Genomic DNA, 19943 nt, shown 5'->3' with positions numbered 1-19943 from the left:
TGTGATATGCTCACTTCAAGTAACCAGCCTTCACAAGAACCCCCAATCTGCCATGTATACCACACAGAATTCAGACTCGCTAATGGCAGAATCCACGGATTGTTTTTCTTGCAGTAACTTTTCAGAAAACTCTCTGGTTTCTGATAATTTAACCCTTTCAGGTTAAGAGAAAAATGGACAGTTAGATAGTGCTTGTTTATTTAATCAAGGCAGCCAGCTGAAGCAAACAATTCAAGCCAAAAATTCACTTCATTTTTTGTAGGAAAGTATAGTTTTAAATTATAACTGACCCTCTGTTAGGAGAAAGGCATGGATTTCCACAGGGAAAAACTGAGCACTGAAGACAAAGTCTCGAGTTCACGAGCACTGTAATCACACATCAGGATCACAGAACTCGCATTTTAAAATCTGATATAATTTATTGCACATTATTTCACATTCTACTGCTTTGCTTACTTTTTGTTGGTTTGTGGTTACTTGCATACATCAGTAAAGTTTCAGAAAAACTATAATTATAGAAGGACAATTATTTAATGCAGGAAGGATAAACCATTGCATTGGCGGATTGGAAGACATTTTTTAAAGTTCTTATATTATCAATTTAATTATGCATTTCTATGTAGTAATACTCATTCTATGAGTAATGTCTAACATTCTTGCCAAGAATAGTTTGAAAGGACTTTGTTAAAAGTATGTCAGCTAAATCACTATGGCTATATCACTGCTAATGGTGTCGTTCACACGTTGTGAAACATACAACTCCATATTTCATTCTGCCCCCAAATTAGGTCATTGCAAAATACCGTTATTAAAACTGCAAATTGCGGGACAAGGAGATGGAGATGAGAACAAAGCAAAAGGAAGACACCCATTCCTTTTTGGAAAGCATGATTGGGATAGGACAAAATAGAGTAGGAAAGCTGAGCCCTTTGAAACGGATACTTTTTTGTGGGGTGTGTGTTAATTCCATTTAAATATAAATGACTAATAAAACTTGGGCTAACCAGTCTGCTCTGTACTATCCCCGGGTAGCGTCAATGCTCTCTAACCTAATTGTACAGAGGTTCCCTTGTCTTCTGACTTCATACACAAACCATGATGATTATTTCAGTTTTACCTTTTCCTTTTCCCAGAAAATCTTGTTGCAGTCATAAAAAGGGAATGTTTGATGCAAAGACGCCTAATTTATAATTATTTGTGGTTATTAACAACATAGTAATTACGGAAATGCCTTTGTTGGAAGTTACCCACCAGGAGCCGCAAATCCGTGGCACACACCCCCGGGCTGCCTGGGCTCGGAGGAAGGTCGATCCCTGCACCTTCCAGACCCCAGCCCTGGGGAGGAAAGCGAGGCCGGTCGGTCACTGTTCACTCAGACCTGAGAAAAGTCGCCAGGGTAGCCGCACCTCTTACTTTTGGTGGAAGGTTCCCCTGACTCCAGCTTTCAGGACTTGGGATGGGCGCACACATCGCGACTCTCCCTTTCCTACTGCGGGGCACTCTGCGAACACACCCCCAGTCACCTCTGCGCGCTCCCCGGAACCCGCTCAGCCCACAGCGCACCCCAGCGGCCGAGCGGCCTCCTTCCAGCGGCGGCCACGTAGCTGCCGGCGAGCTCGCCAGTTGCCTCCGCCGCCGCCTTGGAATCTGGGGCCCCGACGGCCGGCGAGACCCCGCCTCCGCCCGACCCCGGGGAGGCCGCGCGGCTGCTGCGCCTGCCCCAGCCGCCGCACCTGGGAGCGGTGATCACCAGGAGAGGTGGGGCGTGGCAAGAGGCTGGCCGGGCGCCGGAGCAGCTTCGCCAAAAGCCAGCCGGACCGGCGCAAGGCGGAGGGGGAGGGTCTCGGGGCAGAGGCCGGCTCCTCCGAGGGAGAGACCCCAGCTGGGGTGGAAAAGGGCACAAAGCAGCTGCACAGACGCTGGGCGCGGATCATGGAGCGGGCCAGCCCCGGCTCCGGGGAGTCGAAGCTGCAGCGGGACCAGGATTCCGTGGAAGCGTGGCTGGATGATCACTGGGACTTTACCTTCTCTTACTTTGTTAGGAAAGCCACCAGGTAAGAAGAGGGCCCCTGGAAGACCCACCCGGGGCGCTGAGAGTGACCTGGGGGCTCATCTCTCTCCCTTACTGAATTTTCCTCTTCCTTTACCATTAAACGACCTCGGTTCCCAGGCCCTTTGCTTTTGAAGTAGGTCTTTGGTCCTGCTAGGGTGTAGACACCTCGACTTTATGGCTAGTACAGTCGAAAAGCCCACGCGTGGGATTCGATCCAACTTGCTCAAAAAGTTCAATGCAAAAATGTACATGCGGACCCCCCCCCCCACACACACACACAGCCCGGCTGCCCCGGTATTCCCTGAGAGCAAGATTATTTACATACATCCGCGCTCACGGGCCTTCCCCCAGCCCTTCTTTAGCCTCCTAGTCCCCCTAAATCTCCTCAGCGAAACCAAAACAGTTTTGAGCCCCTTCCCTGCGGCTCCGGAAGCACCATTTCCAACTCGGTCCCAGCAGCTCCGCTCCTCCCCCGTCCCCCCTCGCCCTGGCCCTTGGCGGGGCGGGGAAGTCGGGGTAGGGGCGAGACCACGAGGAGCCCAAAGGCAGCAACATGCCGGAATCTTCCCGGAGTAAGCGCTGTCGCCTTTTGCCCCTTTCCAGTCCCTTGCTTGGCCCGGCGCTTCCTTTCACTCTCTCTTGCTCCCAAGGCGGCGCCGCTGGAAGGGCTCCGCAGAGGGGTTCGCGGCGCGCACACAAAGGGCGCTGGGGAGGCGCGGCGGGAGCCGACAGCGGGGCGCTGACGGGTCCCGCGCAGCCCCAGCCGACCCCAGAGGCCAGCTCTTCCCGGTCGAGAGCCAAGCGCCGGGGCGGCCGCTGCCGAGGGCGGGGCGGAGGGTGCCTGTCCTTTGGGAGGTGGCTGCCCGGGGGGCAGTTGGGGCGCGCGTGGGAAACGCTCCCGGAGAGTTGGGGAGGAATTGAGGTGGAAGCCGAGGAAGGAGGGGCCGGAGCGGAGAGTGGAGGCGGGCGGATGCCCTGAAGCCTGAGGAGTTGGTGGGAAGCCGCTGGCGCGGGCAAAGGCTTCTGCACGCGGACTCCGACTGCCTCCAGGACGCGCCTCTTTGGAGAAGAGTCCCGAACCCGCCGCCGCCGCCGCCGCCGCCTCCAGGCAGCGGCCGTCGGGCAGCTGGCGCGGGCTGCCTTGGCCGCCAGGAAAGCGCTCTCAAGGCGGTGATGGTGGAGCGGCCGGCCGAGGCCCGGCGCTGGGCTCCCCCCCGCCGGCGGTCGGCCTCCGCTCTGCCGGGCGCTCCCCGCCAGGGGGCGGCGCAGCGCGGAGCGAGCGGGCTGCGGCGGGCGGCGGCCCGGTGGCGGGGTCGGTAAGGGAGCAGGCGTCGAGTCACCGCCTCCCCTGGGCACGTCGTCGCCCCCCGGCGCCTCCCGGAGTCCAGAGTCTGCGGAGGCCGCGTGGTCTGCACGTGGACCTTCCTATGTTTGCTGTGTTGCCCTTTGGAGACAAAACAAGGTAGTCCCTTCAGCCTCCCCCCACTTGCCACTTTACCTTGGGGGCGCCCAGCGGGGGGCGGGGGGGCAGAGGGATGCTTCATTGAAAATGGACTGTCTGATATTTTTGTCTTCCTTTATGCTCTTACGGTGTATTCCTTTGGGATTTTAGAAGGGGCTCTTTTTAAGGCAGTTTCTCCTAAACGAGTTTGTGTCGATTTCATCCCTTTCGGGGGTTTTGGACCGAGGCGATAGCTTAGGGCAAATCTTATCTCTTCTGTTTAATTACTCCGCCCTCCTTTTAAAGTCCTCTTTCCCCGCTTTGGCTGTCTTCCTTCAAAATCTGAATCTGGAGCAACCAGAGGATAAACCCTGAAAAGAAAAGTGGTTTCTTTTCAAAGGACAGTTTCCTGCGAGTTCGGGGTGAGGCACGAAGGCCATCTAGATCTGGAACTATTGATTGTTGTGGGCCCCCAGTTTTCAAAGGTCACCTGCTACTCCGAGGCCATCTGTCCCTAGTTTCCTTTCACCCTTGCACACTTGCACTTTTCTGCCCCCATTGAATGGGGAGCGGGCAGGAGAGCTGGGCTGATTTTTTTCAGTGTGTCAGGCTGTTCTTTGGAGATGTTCTGTAGGCAGATTATTAGTAGTTGAAAGAAAAAAGTGATTTGTCTTACAAGTCAACATCAGTGTCCTCTTCTTTTTTTCCTTCTCTCCCTTTAAAGACAGAAACTTAGGATAGTTTGGTGATCTTTTTAAGTAGTCATACATAAGAACACTTCACTCAGAGCCTGCCAAATCTTTGAAAGTAACATTTTATTGGAAGTTAAATGGAAGGGGTTACATTTAATTTTCTTTTCACATTACTTTTTCTCCCAAGTAGCACAGGATTACAGTCCTCATTTCTCAAAGTTACACTTTTCTGTGTAAAATTCAGATCATCTGAAACTCTGTATAAAGACTTTTTTAGTTACGGTTTTTATATTATAGTTGATGTTGACAATAGGCTGACCACTTTCTATGACATGTATGTGTATATATATTCTTATATATTTCTAAGAGTTTATGTTGAGTAAAACGTGGAAAACGAAAGTGTAAAATATTTAAGAGTAGTACAGGCCCTCCTTAAGTATAAAGTGCTGAAAGTTGTCAGTTTAAAGAATACGACCTAAGAGCTTGTGTGTAGTCAGAGGTTCCTGTTTGGGCTTATATTTGGTGGCATTAACTAGAGATTTAAGATTGAGAGATTAGACAGTAGTTGATTATAAAAATTCCAAACTTCTAAACCCAGTGTGATTCATATGGTTGTGGTAAAAACTTATTGCAGACATTTTAACTTTATAGCTAGGATTTTTTTTTTTTCTTTTAACTAGAAGCTGTTACTCTGCTTTTATCCTTTTTGTTACACTCTGTAAGTGTAAAATGAGTACTGTGTGTGATTCAGGACCCCATGAGACAGTTCTGTAGAAACATTTAACATGTTTTTAAATTTAAAATAAATTTGGATTCACTTAGATTGGCCATCTGTGCCGGTAAACAGGCATGTTGATGGAACTACTTCCATGCATGACATTCATGCATGCTTTTTTATCCTATTCCCAAACTGAATGATCTGTACTCAGTAGTAGTCACTGAACAGAATGAAGGTTTCTGGCATCCCTAAATTCTCATTTAAATACCCGTGAATTTTGGTTGACCTTGAAAGCAGTTCGGCTGCTATATTACATTGTTTCCTATAACTATCTTCAAATACAGAGCTAAGCACCTAGTTCAAAGCTACAAGCTTGGAGCATAGATGCTTTTTAGTAATCACAGCCTGTTGATGTGAATTTGAGTGTCAGTTGAACAATTCATAACATAATCTATTGGCATAAAAATTAACTGGAGACTAGTAAACTACAACATACGGAAACTCCCACCCTCACCATTCTAGACAACTTTGCAGTTCTACCCGCCTGAGATACTACTGTGTTAATTAAGGGCTCTAATCTTCATGCCTTTGCAAATGAAGGCTTCCGGGTGCTAATGCCACTTTAACAGCTGTTGTTATTCTTGACAGCATATTAAAATAATGTTACCTTTCATTAGTTACTAATCATTTCTGCCATTGTGGGTTATGTTTTAGATCATTTAGTATTGTAGGGGTAACATGATTGACTTCTTATTGCTTTGTTTTGTACTAGGCAAAAGCTTGAGAATATTTGACATATAATGGAAATAGGAGTTACTAATGAGGACCAGTTTTTATGACCGCTTGGATCAAAGTCCAGAAACCGAAGTTTTACACTTCCATGTAACTTTCTATGAGAGACTTTTTACTTGACACTGCAAAACTGTGCTGAATTAGTTGACATTCTGGGTCCTGTGTTTGAGACTTTTTTCTTTTCTCTTTTCTTTCTTTCATATTTTTTTCTTATCTCTAAAAGCTGTAACATTTTTATTGGCAAGATATTTGTATTAAAATCAGATGATGGATATAAAATAAATATTGCCATCCACTTTTTAAAAACACTGTTTCTGTAATTACATAGGAATATAGTTTTCCATTTTCAAACAAATGATTTGTTAAGCATATTTTATTAAGCTGTCAGTAGTGTTGAAGATAATAAAACCCTGTGGTTATTGACTCAGTGTGACTTTAATATTATTTATAATATTTTTTATGATGGTAATTCTGATGCAGGAATGACCTTTTCTTTTTGTATTGTTTATAAACAGGGTTCATATGGTCAGCTTTAAGCTGCTTTTTTAGTGCCCTGAAAGTACTCATGTGTATCAGATTCTTTCCTCCTAAAAGAAGCTGTAGGAGCCCTTATAATGATGTTTCCCATTGCCCTTCTATCGCTAGTGTTCTCAGGGTTTCAAATTCAGATCCATTTTAGAGTCTGCAATGCAAGGTCATGATTCCTAACAATGTGGTAGAATTAATGCAGTGGCAATTATTCATAGTTGCATATCTCAAAATAAATCTATTTGCTTAGCTAACAAAAACTTAAGTAGGCATATAGTACAATTCAGTAGCTTTTTTCCAGATCTGTGAAAATGGCTGATATTTTCATAAGATCATGTTTTCAACACCTCAAGGTGTACAATTTTTAGCATTTTGAATATGGTGTGCAACAAAATTTTCTTTTAAAGTAATTCCACCTAAATATTTAAATATTTAAAATATCTGAAACTGACCCTCCCCCCTCTCATGTGCTCTCTCTCATTCTCTCTCTCTCAAATAAATTCTTTTTTTTTTTTTTAAAGATTTTTATCCATTTATTTGACAGAGAGAGACAATGAGAGAGGAAACACAAGCAGGGGGAGTGGGACAGGGAGAAGCAGGTCCCCCGCGGAGCAGGGAGCCCGATGCGGGGCTCGATCCCAAGACCCTGGGACCACGACCTGAGCTGAAGGCAGACGCCCAACGACTGAGCCACCCAGGCGCCCCAATAAATAAAATCTTTAAAAAAACAAAAAAACACACCAGGTTTTGGCGTCTTCTTCCCTCAGGCCGGTCTAGTAGACCACAACTACACACGCCCAGCCGGGACCCTGCGGAGCTTGACCACCCAGAACTGGGCGACCACGCCTACCCCCTGCGCCTGCGGACAGGCCAGCTCCGAAAAGCGCCCAGAGGACCTGCAGGCCCCGCCCCACGGGGCGGGGCCTAGAGGCTCATCGCGCCTGCGCCGAGGCCCGAGCGCGTGCTGCGCCGTTACTTTTGAAACGAGTGGCGGGGAACTGCTGTGGGCGTCTCTGCTGTCGCTCTCTGCCGGGGGGAAGCGCACTCCTTCGTCTGTAGGACTGGCCATGGCGCTGCAGCTCTCCCGGGAGCAAGGCATCACCCTGCGCGGGAGCGCCGAAATCGTGGCCGAGTTCTTCTGTAAGTCGTCCTCGCGCAGGCCGGAGGGCGGGGTGAACTGAGGCCAGGCCGCCCGGTAGGCCCGGGGCTCAGCCGCGGAGGCGGGGGAAGCGGGAGGGGGTGGAGGGGAGGCCGCGAGGCCGCGAATTAAGCTCTCTCTGCCCCAGCCTCCTGCCCGGCGGGAGAATCTAGGAAGAAGCGGATGCAGACGCCGCCTCCGGGCTCCTTGCTAATGGTGGGGCTTGAGGCCTAGGTGCTGCTGAGGCCTGCGGCGCGATGTAGCCCCTCCACCTGCAGCGTTGCTTTCAACTACAGAGCCAGGCACTTTCCGCCCGCCCCCAGCCTCCGCGACTTCAGACGGAGTAGGACCGGGGTGGGGGCCACGTATATTTTTAACAACCCCTCGGCCCCTCTTTGATTCTGGTATTGGCGGTGATGGACTAGAGTTAGGAAACGCCATTCCGGACCAGGACAGTTGGGCCTTCTGATAGGATCTGGCAGGACTTGTGAGGAGAAAAGGAGGAAAAAGAGGGAAAGGTTTGCTGAGAGCATTGCAGAGAACAGTTAATCAGTTGCTAACTGAGATGCAAAAGCCTATTTTGACACCCTCTAACCACATAATCTGAATTGGGACTTGGATTACAGTGAGTTGTAGTACTACTTTGACAGTAGATTAATGCAGTTTGGCGTTTTTCTCTTTTTTTGCCACAGAAATGCAGGTATCGTGTTCTCTCTTAATTAGAAGCAAGGTTTTAAGAATGTTTAATGCCACTTTTTACCTACTCTGCTTTCAGCAAAACACCCACAAACACGTTAAGGCATTTATGGTTTTATGCCATTAATGAAACGTAGCCACATCTAAATATGTTTTATTTTCCAGAGTTACAAAGTGATAATGACTTTTCTTTAACATTCCTTTTGTTTCCAGCATTTGGCATCAACAGCATTTTATATCAGCGCGGCATATATCCATCTGAAACCTTTACTAGAGTGCAGAAATATGGACTCACCTTGCTTGTAACAACTGATCCTGAGCTCATAAAATACCTAAATGATGTGGTGGAACAGCTGAAAGGTATTTAATTGTTGCAAACCATTTTGAGTTTTGCAGGCCTTGTAGAACCCATATTTTCTGGCATCTTGGTGGTCATTTTTCAGCTCTGTACAAAAAGGTATAAAACACTACAACCTCAAATATAGTGATTCTTAATTGGAAGGAAGCAAATAATATATAAATTGAAAGAAAGTCCACCCTTCCCATACTGCAGTTTGAGTGGGTTGAATATTTTGATATTAGGAATCTGATATGGCTTCACAAAACTGTCTCCATCAACTTCCTTAGAAATGATTTTTGCAGTTCATGTAGCCAGATGGAACAAGTTGGAATTTTCTGTCCTTATGATGGTGTTCACTATTGGAGAAAAATCCACTGTATATTTTTAACATACATTTTCTGTAACTGCCTAGAGTTTAAAGCCATCATTACTTAAAGGAAAATAAAATTGGATCCAACCTGGAAACTAAACTTAAAGAAAAGAACTACTAAGTAATAGAGCACCCAGTAGAGTTTTATTTTTTATATATTTCCATTTGTCTTTTTTAAAATCCTGCCTTTAATCAGTAAGCCTTTTCTATCTGAGCACTCACTGTTTTTCTTTAGCTCAAGAAATTACTATATTGAATCAATACTTGTTCTCCATCTATTCCTTTTTCCCCTCATATTTTTCTCTACTTAGGATTCCCACTTCTAATTTTTCTGTTGTAGGATGTTTCTCCCTAGCTCCCCATTTGATCTTCCAAAACTAGTTCCAAAAAACACTAGTCATCTTTTTTTCTTAATTCATGAGTCATATATATTTCTTTGTATCAAGTAGCTTTATTTTTAAAATTAGATTAATTGTTTTTTTTTTTTTTTATTCAGGGCTAAAAAGTAAGATTATTAGTAAGCAACTAATAATCTATGTCCTCTTAATTTGATGGAGAAGCAAGCCCCACCTAAGCTACTGGTTTTTGGGTTGTCTCCTTTAAGACTACACTGAGGATATTTCTTCACCTCGGATGTATGCAGACCTTCCTATTTAATTTCTCCCTTTTATTTTAGTTAAAATGGAGGAATTGCTCTTCTTAGAGGCAAATTGTTCAATCTGAATCCCCATTCCTCTAGCCTTAAGGATTTTATCCTAGTTCTTCTCTGGTATTTTTGATTTCTTTGTTTTGATCTCTCTTCAGTTTTAAAAGAAAAAAATTTCCACCCACCCCAAATCCTTAAGTTACTACCCAATTTCTTCCTTTTCAGAGCTAAATTGAGAAAAATCGATATATGTCAAGAAAAAGTTGATACATACGACAGCCCGTGTCTAGCAAGTGGCTATTTTTGTACTGCCTGCAAACTAAGAATGTTTTCAGATTTTTTTTTTTTTTTTAAGATTTTATTTATTTGAGAGAGAGAATGAGATAGAGCATGAGAGGGGGGAGGGTCAGAGGGAGAAGCAGACTCCCTGCTGAGCAGGGAGCCCGATGCGGGACTCGATCCCGGGACTCCAGGATCATGACCTGAGCCGAAGGCAGTCGCTTAACCAACTGAGCCACCCAGGTGCCCTGTTTTCAGATTTTTAAAGGGCTGTTTTTTAAAGACTATGCAACAGAGACCTAGGTGGCCCACAAGCCCTAAATATTACAAAATTGTTTTGTCTCTTAAAAAAAGAAAAAAAACCACTACAGATTCCTGAGTATACTATCCCAATTTCCAAGATTAATTCAGGGCTTGTCCTGAGGCCCTCTTCTCACTATAATCTCTCTCTAGGATGATCTCTGACATGTACATAGCTTCACTAACAACCTTGGTGTAGTTGACTCACAACTGTACATCCAACCCAATTCTCCTAATTGTGCTCATATATTTCGTGGCTCCGTTGATATCTTCATCTGGCTATCGCAGTGATACCTGAAAACTAAACTTAAGGCGCTCCTGGCTGGCTCAGTCAATGGAGCATGCAACTCTTGATCTCGAGATATGAAGTTGCAGCCCCATGTTGGGTGTGGAGATTACTTAAAAATAAAATCTTAAAACTTAAGCATCATCTCCCATTTGCATTCTTTTTCTCAGTGAATGGATCAGCCATCCAACTAGTGATATAAACTAGGAAGTTGGGAGCTATCTCAGTCTTTCTTCTTGCTTACTCATAAGTAGTCAATAAATCCTAACAGTTTGAACCATGAAATCTCTTGAATCTATCTACTGATCCATCTCTACCAGCTTATCCTTCTCTAAGCCTTCATTACCTCTTGCTTGAATTGCTAATTAATTGGTGTCTCTAGATCCCCTCTTTACCTCTACTCTACTTTCCACATCACAGCCAGAAGGATAGTTCTGAAATACAAATTTAATTACATCATACCATACTTCAAATACAGTAATGACTTCCCTGGTTCTTGAAGTGTAACTTCTTTAATTTGGCCCATATGGCCTTGCATGGTCTGACCCCTGTGTATCGTACACAAACTGACCTTGTTCATTCTCCCCTTTCTTTACTGCAGTTGTATTACCCTTCTTTCAATCCTCTGGTCAGATGCTCTTCCCTTTTCAATATTTAAGACCTGTACCCTTTTCTGTATCATTTTGCATATTTAATGATAATTTATTTGTAGAACTGAAGTCAAGTGAGAACTCCCTGAGTGAGTCCAGTTTTCCTCTATTATGCTCTCATTGCGTCACATACTGCACCTTCATAGCGTTTATCACAATTATAATCTTATATTTATCGGTGCAGTGATTAGATTAATGGCCATCTCCTGCATCTTACTTGGATTAGGGTGTACTTCATGTTTTCTACTCTGTCTTCAGCACTCAGTACTATATCTGGTACAAATACTGAGAATTTGAAAACAGGAGCTAGGTTATTGTGGGGCAGGTTTTCTGTACAGGTTGGCAGAGTTCCGAAATACTAGCGGTAGGAATTTGCTGAGGATAGAAAGTGAGACGTGGGAAGAGAGTTGTTTTGTAATGCAGTGAAACAAAAAAGATTCCTTGTTATGTATTGCAGATTGGTTATACAAGTGTTCAGTTCAGAAACTGGTGGTTGTCATCTCAAATATTGAAAGTGGTGAGGTCCTTGAAAGGTGGCAATTTGATATCGAGTGTGACAAGACTGCAAAAGATGACAGGTAAGTATGAAGTAAATTGCTTCCATTTTTACAGATCTTTTTCCAAAACTGTTTTCTTTTACTAGATGAGTTCTACTTATATTGAACTAGTTTCACATAAAGTAGTTTGTTTCTAAGTATGTTAGATGTGATCTTTAATCTCCTGTGGAGAAGGATTGGGCTCACAAATTGTGCTCACGAAAGAATTTTGCCTATCACGGACTTTTAACATAATTGCGCTTAGGCTAAATCCATAAATTTCAAACTTTAGTGTTTATGATGCTATATGTAAAGCTACCATGGTGTCCGTCCTAGGTGGGCCATTTCATGAATTGTAGAAAGGTACTTTTAACCATGAAGTATTATCCTAGACTTTCTCCCAGCTTACTGTGCATCTCTACTGTATTTCATTTAATGCTACAGACTTCTTAGACATTCCCTTTTTTTTTTTTTTTTAGGATTTTATTTATTTATTTAATAGAGCATGCGAGAGAGGGAACATAAACGGGGAGTGGGAGAGGGAGAAGCAGGCTTCCCGCCAAGCAGGGAGCCCGATGTGGGGCTCAATCCCAGGACCCGGGAATCATGACCTGAGCCAAAGGCAGTCGCTTAACTAACTGAGCCACCCAGGCGCCCCTCCTTAGACATTAAACTGAAGTTTTTAGATTATCCGGATGGGAGATGCCCATCATTATATGCTAATTTCTAGCATTGTCCTAGGCATGCTTACCTGTAAACTCTGAACTATCTCTCATAATGAAATGATGGAGTTTGCTCCTGAAGCCTTTGGTCTGTTTTAGAAAATGTTTAATTATTAACGCCATACACGAGTAACATCTTATTTGAGGCAATAGGAAATTAGACATTTAGGCATTACTAAAAATGCCAAAATGATTATACCGATTCAATATTTTAGATACTGCTTGTTATCTTTATTTTAAGACATGCTGAAGCTTTCCTGACTTGAAGTACTTGGCAGGTTTTCTAGTCATCTGTTATTTAATGACCTGATACTAAGAACAACCCTAAAAAATGATTGGAAGGATAAATGAAATAATAGAGATACATATTGTGCCTACTAAGTTTCTTAAGGACATATATTTATTTTCATTTAAAAAAAACCTCCTTTTGAATGCATTACTTATTTGATTTTGGAAGCATTTAATCAGATAAATAATCTTACCTGTGTTTCAAATAACTTGTTAAAACTTAAAATGAATTAATTGGTTTCTTTGATAGTGCACCCAGAGAAAAGTCTCAGAAAGCTATCCAAGATGAAATCCGTTCAGTGATCAGACAGATCACAGCTACGGTGACATTTCTGCCACTATTGGAAGTTTCTTGTAAGTATTATACAACTTCACACTGGCTTAAATTTGTTGTGGAAAAGACTAAGCTACTACTTTAAGAATTAATGCGCTCATTAAGTTTTTTCTTAATTATAAATGTCATGTTATATGAATGAGAAAACTGTGATAAAGCTAAAGTAATGCTATTTGCATTTTATTTACAAGTGCTGAAAAGGAAAGGAATGAAAGTATTCTACAGTACTCACTCTTGAATATTTTGATGTAATTTCTGTCATTATTTTTATTTTCTACACATTTCTATGTATATAATTAAGATTTATAGCTATAATTGTGTCTTTGTTTTCTTAGTTACTCCTTCATTCATCAGATATATCCTAAATACCTACTACATGCCAGATGCTGTTCTGGGCACTGGGATACAGCTGTCACAGAACCAAGGTATTATCTTTTCTATGGCTTAGATTCATGCTGTCTCATGATTAATTGTATACTTTCTGCAAATATTTTTAGTGGTTTTCTCTTTAAAAAAAAAAACTTGAGTTTTTCATAAAGTAAAAGGAGTACAGTATTTTCTGTACTAAAATTTCCATTGAGGAAAAGCAATTAGTTAATATAATTGATTAGAGATCAAGGTAAACTAGCTTTTCTGACACTATAGATGGTTCAAATGTGAAAGACACAGGAAGGGTGGTTGTACTTTAGAAAAAAATAATTGTACTTTAATGATCTTATCCCCAATTTAGGTTCATTTGATCTACTGATACATACAGACAAAGATTTGGTTGTACCTGAAAAATGGGAAGAGTCGGGACCACAGTTTATTACCAAATCTAAGGAAGTCCGTCCCTTCGTTCATTTACTACTACAATCCACAAAGTCAATAGCATGGTGGCCTACAAAATTCCTGTCAATGACTGAGGATAAGATAAGGACAGTGATGTACTTATAACTCTCAGATGTGGTTTTCCTGAAACCAAGTCAACTATAGTTGATACATTTTGTTTCACTGGTTAATTTTTAGATGGGGAAAACTTAACATTATACTTCTATTGAACTGTGCATAATTGTTCCATTTTTTGGTACCCGTATGACTTTATACAGGGTTGGTATAAATTATTGCACATTGTTCAGAAGGGAACTAGCAGATTACATCAGCATTGTTAATGTCAATTCCTTTAAAGGTGGTAACTGTAGATGGAAAGCTTTTGCCATAAAGCTAAATGCCTTCTTAAACCTTTTGGTCAAGTACCTTGATTCGGAATATAGGTAGGGAGATATTTAAATATAAAATACAGCAAAAGAAGTCCGAAAATTCAGAGTCTTTGTTTAGATCCTGAAATTATCTAATGATAATCTGTAAGTAATGAAATACTGCTCCTGTTAGGTCCTTTTGCCATTTATTTTATTTGTATATTTTCCGTATTAAAAGCATTTCCAATTATTTGATTTTAATTTATATATATAACTTGAACTTACAAAGCTATGTATATTGCCACTGTTTAAATTCCTGTGATACAGAACACTTAAACATTTTTTTTATGTTTTATAAAATCAAGCTTTAAATGATGTAATAAAGTTAAGTATGTATATTTTAATTTGTCTTAACATATTTTTATATTGGTGTGGTATTAACACAGTTAAATAGCAGGATGGATTCAGTATAGCAAATAATATCTTGTACCTACCAGGGCCTAAGAATACAAACTTGAGTCAGTCTGGAGGTGCTTTCAATTTAATGGACAAGCTTTGATTATACCCCTTTAATCTTATAACTGTGGACTTAAAATAAGCATCATTCTTTGTATAAAATAATACATGTCATTTGGAATTAATTCATTTTAGCATATGTTGGGCTGTAGAACTTTTCTATACTCCTAGCCTTATTGCTAGCCTAGTCTTCCTTATTTTGCCAAGGTCAGTTGAAGGCAGACTTCTAAAAAGTCTCTTCTAATCTCTGTTCTAAATCTTATCTCATTTTGTAATAATTAAGTGCTTAGTATCAGACACTGTTCTAAGCTCTTTATATGTATTAACTCGTTAATCTTCACTATAAAGTAAAAACACATAGCCTGTATCCATTCCTTCAAAAATTACAAAGTGAACACCTGTTAACGTGCCAAGTATTGGGATGAATGAAACAGGGTCCTGGCCTTTCTGAAGTTTGAGATATGAAGGAGAGGAAAATACATGGCAAGCTTCCAAGAAGTAACTACACGGATTTATCACATATGTATTTGTCTTTGTTATTTCACCTGAATGATCTGTTTGATCCTGTTGCCTGCTTGTTAAGAATAAAGGGCAATTCTCTCACTACAAGACAAGTGTAGGTCCCCGTATTTGATGATGGGTGTAGTGAATGCTGTTGCGAAAGCCCATTCCCTTGAGAGTTGAAGCTATCTAATTTTAGAGGTCCACCCACAACTCTTGCCTGAATAAGAAAAGTAGTTATGCAGAAATGGAAATGATTTTGAATTAGGTATGGTCAACAGTCTGGTTTTCCAACATGAGATATAGTACAAAGTGGTCACTAGTAAGATTAAAACATTTGAATTCTTGGCTGTACATAACCTTCATAACATGACACATTACGTTGAGAAAGAAAGCAGAAATGGAAGTTCAGTAAAAATATGGAGAGAGTTGAAAATTCTGGAACTACTTTTGGGACAAAAGTTTGAAATTCTTTTCAGAAAGCAGTAACTGCTTTAGGAAACACAATGCCTCTGCTAAATGGCCGGAAATAATGTGGTTCTTCCCCCACAAAAGCTCACTGGTAGCAACTTTCTTAATATATCATTGGTAATACTTAAATTTCTGTCATTTGTGTTTTTATTTACCAAATTAAATGACCCTAATATTATCACTTTTAATTTGTGATTTCTAACATTGCTAATTTCCCCCCCTTATAGATTATGTATCATTTAAGAAATACAAATACAAAGCTATGAGCTTTGTTGGTAAAGCTCAATTGGAAAAGCTTTGGCCTATGGCTCCAACTAAACTTGTCCTGCCTTCTTTCCTATACCTGAAGCTCACCTTAGGAGGGAGCTATTTAAACCAACAGGTTCAAGAATTGTGAATGACCGATGAGTACTGGGTGTTACGTGTAAGTGATGAATCACTAAATTCTCCTGAAACTAATATTACAGTATATGTTAATGAAGTAGAATTTAAATAAAGATTTGGAAGGAAAACAAAAAACAAAAACAAAACGTGCGTGACTTCCATACCATGTTAAACAGAGAAGCCAAGATTCCAAGAGAGTCTGATAGGCCTCTGATAGGCCTGGCCTGGACTCTGACTCGGTTTTGCTTACCGTAGGTACAGGAATGAAAACAACATGTTCCGATTGGGCCTGTCGAGGTCTGAAACAGAGCCCCAGATGGGACTGAACCACACCCGGTCTTCAGGACTCTTCTCCCGGTGTCATCAATTGGACAGAGAAGTCAAGCCTTGATGGGAATTTTACACAGAGGTATAACGATCTCATGTTTTAGTTGGCTTTTGCTTCATAGCAAACAACCATAGAATAACCGTAAGCACTTTTTTTTTTTTCCTGTAAGTCTGTGGATTATCTGGGGTGCTTGTTTTATTCTCATGCAAATCTGCAGGTCACATGTTTCATTCTACCATTGAAGGGGCAATAGCTAGCCAGGACTTTTAAAGCTTAGTTTCCAAACTTTGACACTGACATTTTTGCCCACATTCCACTGATTTTGGCCAAGTCTTGTGGCTGAGCCAAACTTCAGTGGGGCAGGGAAGTATACTCCTCCCATGGAGTTGGGGAAAGGGGTATGTGAAAATGTGATGAAAGTGATAATATTATTATTAGACAGGAAAGATCAGAATAGCTATAATGCCGCATTGTAACTCATTTTCCACCAGATGTCACTAATGCTGCAATATTCAAATTAAGGTGAACTTTTGACTTTAAAGGCTGTAATATTCAGCTTTTCTTATTGGAAATCAACAGTGGGATTTCTGGCTACAAAAATATAGACATCCAAGGAAGGAAATACAGCATCTGTAATTGGCTAAGCACTTCACATGAATTATTTAATTTAATTCTCATGCTTTAGTGCACAAGTAGAATTGCGGAATCAGCGGGCATGCAAACTGCACTACATTTTTTAGAGTTTAGATGGTCTCTTCTGTCCATGACCAAGGAAGCTCATCTGGCTCCTCAGCAAGCACATCAAAAGGAGTGTTTCTTCACCCGTTTCCTAATGGCTCTTACCTTTGACATCCTCTTAGCAATTGAGTGTCCAGAGCAAACTGGTTTTCATTTACTCCGCTTTACAAAACTCTACGTTTCTTTGGGTGCATTTATATTTACACTTTCCTCAGATGACTTCCTGTAACTTATCCATATTGTGCAAAGAATAAATCAAGTGTGCATTTGTGAGCAGTTGTGAGACACTTGACCCACTAGTCAAAAGAATTGTTCGTTAAGTAACCTCAGTTACTCTTTAGGGAATTAATTTTTGGCTAAAGTTGTAAATAATAATTTCTTATTCTTTTTTTAATTAAATATGTGAAATTAGATTTTAAGTTATTTTGTTCAGTGTAACCGTGATAAAAATTTGTGTTGGAATAACTATGGAATAGAAATGCTGCTAAATTCCAAATTTTATGAGCTACATTTTCTAAGAACAGATCTTTAAAGATCTTTCCATTCATCACGAACATGGCTTTGAAAGCCAGCAGTATTAACTGATGCTTATTAAAAAAAATCTAGTTGGGAAAGCTACTTAAGCTTCATTAGAGTGGACAATGCTGTTCCAATCTGGCAAAAACACTGTAGCCTTAGCAACAAAACTATTAGAAAAGGCCTAGGGAGAAAAATGTCAAGAGTTGACCCTCTGATTACACAAGTCAGTTTATGTTACCATTTCACCTATTTTTGTGCTCTTACCATTTGATCTATTTTTATACTAGAGAAACATAATTTCATTTATTTGTATAAAGTCCATTGTCATCTGCGTTTATCTGCACCATTTTGTTATGTAAGCTTGTTTGCACAAAGGTACACATCCTATCAAAATCTTAATTGTTTTGGCATTTTATCTGTGCTGAAAAAGGCCTCTGAATATAAGCACGACCGCTCAGGCTCCACTTCCATGCAGGGGAAAGATGTCAAACCTCTTTAAAAGCTATCTAGATATGGACATGCCCAGTGGATACCTAGACATGGATGTGAATTTCTTTCTGAATGGCAGTCTCACTGACTCACACTCATTTCCTTTAATCCTCACAACAACCCTAGGAGGGTTATTGTTGCCATTTTACACACGTAAAGCCTGAGATTCAGGGAGCCTAGGTAATTTGCCCAACTTCAAACATCCAGAATCTGTCCCCAGGCCCGACCCCAAGGCCAATATTCTTTCTAGTATATCTCATTGCTTCTCAGAGACTAGGGAACAAAGGAGGGTGCCCCTGCTCCAGTGTGCACAGACTCAGCCAAAAAGACTAGACTGCTACATGACTCTAACCCCAAGTTGGGGAAGGAGAACTCAACAGTATTTGAGTATCAAGTTTCATTAATTTTTTAAAAAACACTTTTTCATAACAAGCGATCATTAGATGTTTATATACACACAGTATTTTGCTGTACGATAGCTGCATGCATCTTCTTCCATCAACAGTTTCTTCTCTCATTCTTTCACTTGTTTTTGTAACTACATGCTGTGTTGGAATTTGAACGAGTGAGAAAGAGGAGACAGAAGGCGATTGAGATGTATGTTATCATCCAAATCATGGGGTTCCCTAGCAAAGCTGGGTAGAGTGAGGCTTAGATCTCAAGCAGAAACAGGGTTTGCTACTACACCTCCAGAAATGAGCCGGGAATGGCCAGGCAACTGCAGGCATCCTCGCGCAAGCCCACTCCAACGTGGGAGCAAGAAGCCCTGCGTCCTGAACGCCAAGGGCACAATAAGAAAGCACTTGACTCGAACTCCTATAAGTCTTAGAAAGGTCTTTTCTCTGTTGCTTGGGATGGTGTGAGAGAGAAAGTGGAGAGAGGGGCCCCAAATCTCTGCCCAACACCACCTTCTGTCATCAGGATTGGAGTGGAGACCCGGAGAGTGGAGTAGCATGCATCCCTCTCGTTGAATATTTGCCAGCTTTTTAAGCTTTTTAGTGTATTACACTGTGCGTTCCACAGGCGTCCTGTGAGTTGCTTTAGGTAGCATGCTCACGGGCATTTTTTTTTTAATTTTAGTAGCTATGTATTTTAGTCTGTATTCAGAAAAACGTATAACATGTTCTAACACGTTACCATGAGCGAAGATTCTACAGTCCACTCTGAATATTTAAAGAAAAACCGATCAGTGTTTTGTATGGATGATGCAAATGTAGACAAGGGAAGAAGGCCGCGCACTCATGATGGAAGGCTGCGAAGCAGTGTCGTAGCCCATGGTGCTCCAGCCTCCGAAGGGAGCCAGGGCAGCAGTCCCCTTAGCGGAGCCGCGCCTGCTCCCGCTACTGCTGCGCTCACACACGCCTGAACTCGCCTCCTCCCCACAGAGTCCTTCGGGAACTGCTGAAGGGCATCTTGCTTTCTGCCCACAAAAGACTCCGGCCCCATGAGTCCGGTAGAACGCCATGCAGCGCCCTAGGCTGAAAGTTAACTCGCCGTTCCATTTCGTATCACTAATTACGTCCAGTCATGTTGTCCAAAGGGGCTCACCAGCCTTTGATGAAATGAGCACAGAGACTGTATCCACATGAAAATGTCCCAGATTTGAACACTAGGACACTCTTTGTTTATGACTCCACTTCCCCCCAAACTAAATCCCCTCACAAAAGCCCATAGAAATTAAAGTCCAAGTGCCTTCATTCTCAATCGTATACAGTTGGCTCAGTGTCAGCCAGAGGCTTTTACGCAGAGCCTGGGTTCCGGTAGCTGTAGCGGTGTCCAGGGATTTCACAGGAATGGGCGTAGCTTCTTCAGCCTCTTCAAAGTTGGTTCGAACCTCGAATTAGTTCTAGTCTCCAAGGGGTCAGCAGTCACCAAAGAAACTGCATCTCCCCTATAGAAGTTGTCACAAACAAAACTGTGGTCCCCCAATTAAGTGAATAGGTAATGGCGTGGCAGGTAACTTAGTGCTCCCTCTATTGGAGACAGCGAGGACCTGGGAACTGTTGGGTT

The 19943-nt window shown here is 42.1% G+C and overlaps 1 protein-coding gene and 1 pseudogene across 1 annotated transcript in view; both read left to right on the top strand.

Moving 5' to 3' along the window:
- Positions 1-3373, top strand: part of LOC135363130 (rho GTPase-activating protein 20-like) — a 41994-nt gene extending 38621 nt beyond the window's left edge. Inside the window, exon 5 of the mRNA XM_064583818.1 lies at positions 3104-3373. Coding sequence (XP_064439888.1) covers positions 3104-3373 — 270 coding nt within the window. The remainder of the gene's footprint in view (positions 1-3103) is intronic.
- Positions 1603-19320, top strand: LOC135363135 (mitotic spindle assembly checkpoint protein MAD2A-like; annotated as a pseudogene).
- The last annotated feature ends 623 nt before the right edge of the window (positions 19321-19943 follow it).

The sequence above is a fragment of the Mirounga angustirostris genome, unplaced genomic scaffold (assembly GCF_029215605.1).
Source record: "Mirounga angustirostris isolate CCGP_5_RB_7025 unplaced genomic scaffold, mMirAng1.0.hap1 SCAF_31, whole genome shotgun sequence".
Classification (NCBI taxonomy): domain Eukaryota; kingdom Metazoa; phylum Chordata; class Mammalia; order Carnivora; family Phocidae; genus Mirounga; species Mirounga angustirostris.
This window is presented reverse-complemented; position numbering and strand designations above follow the sequence as displayed.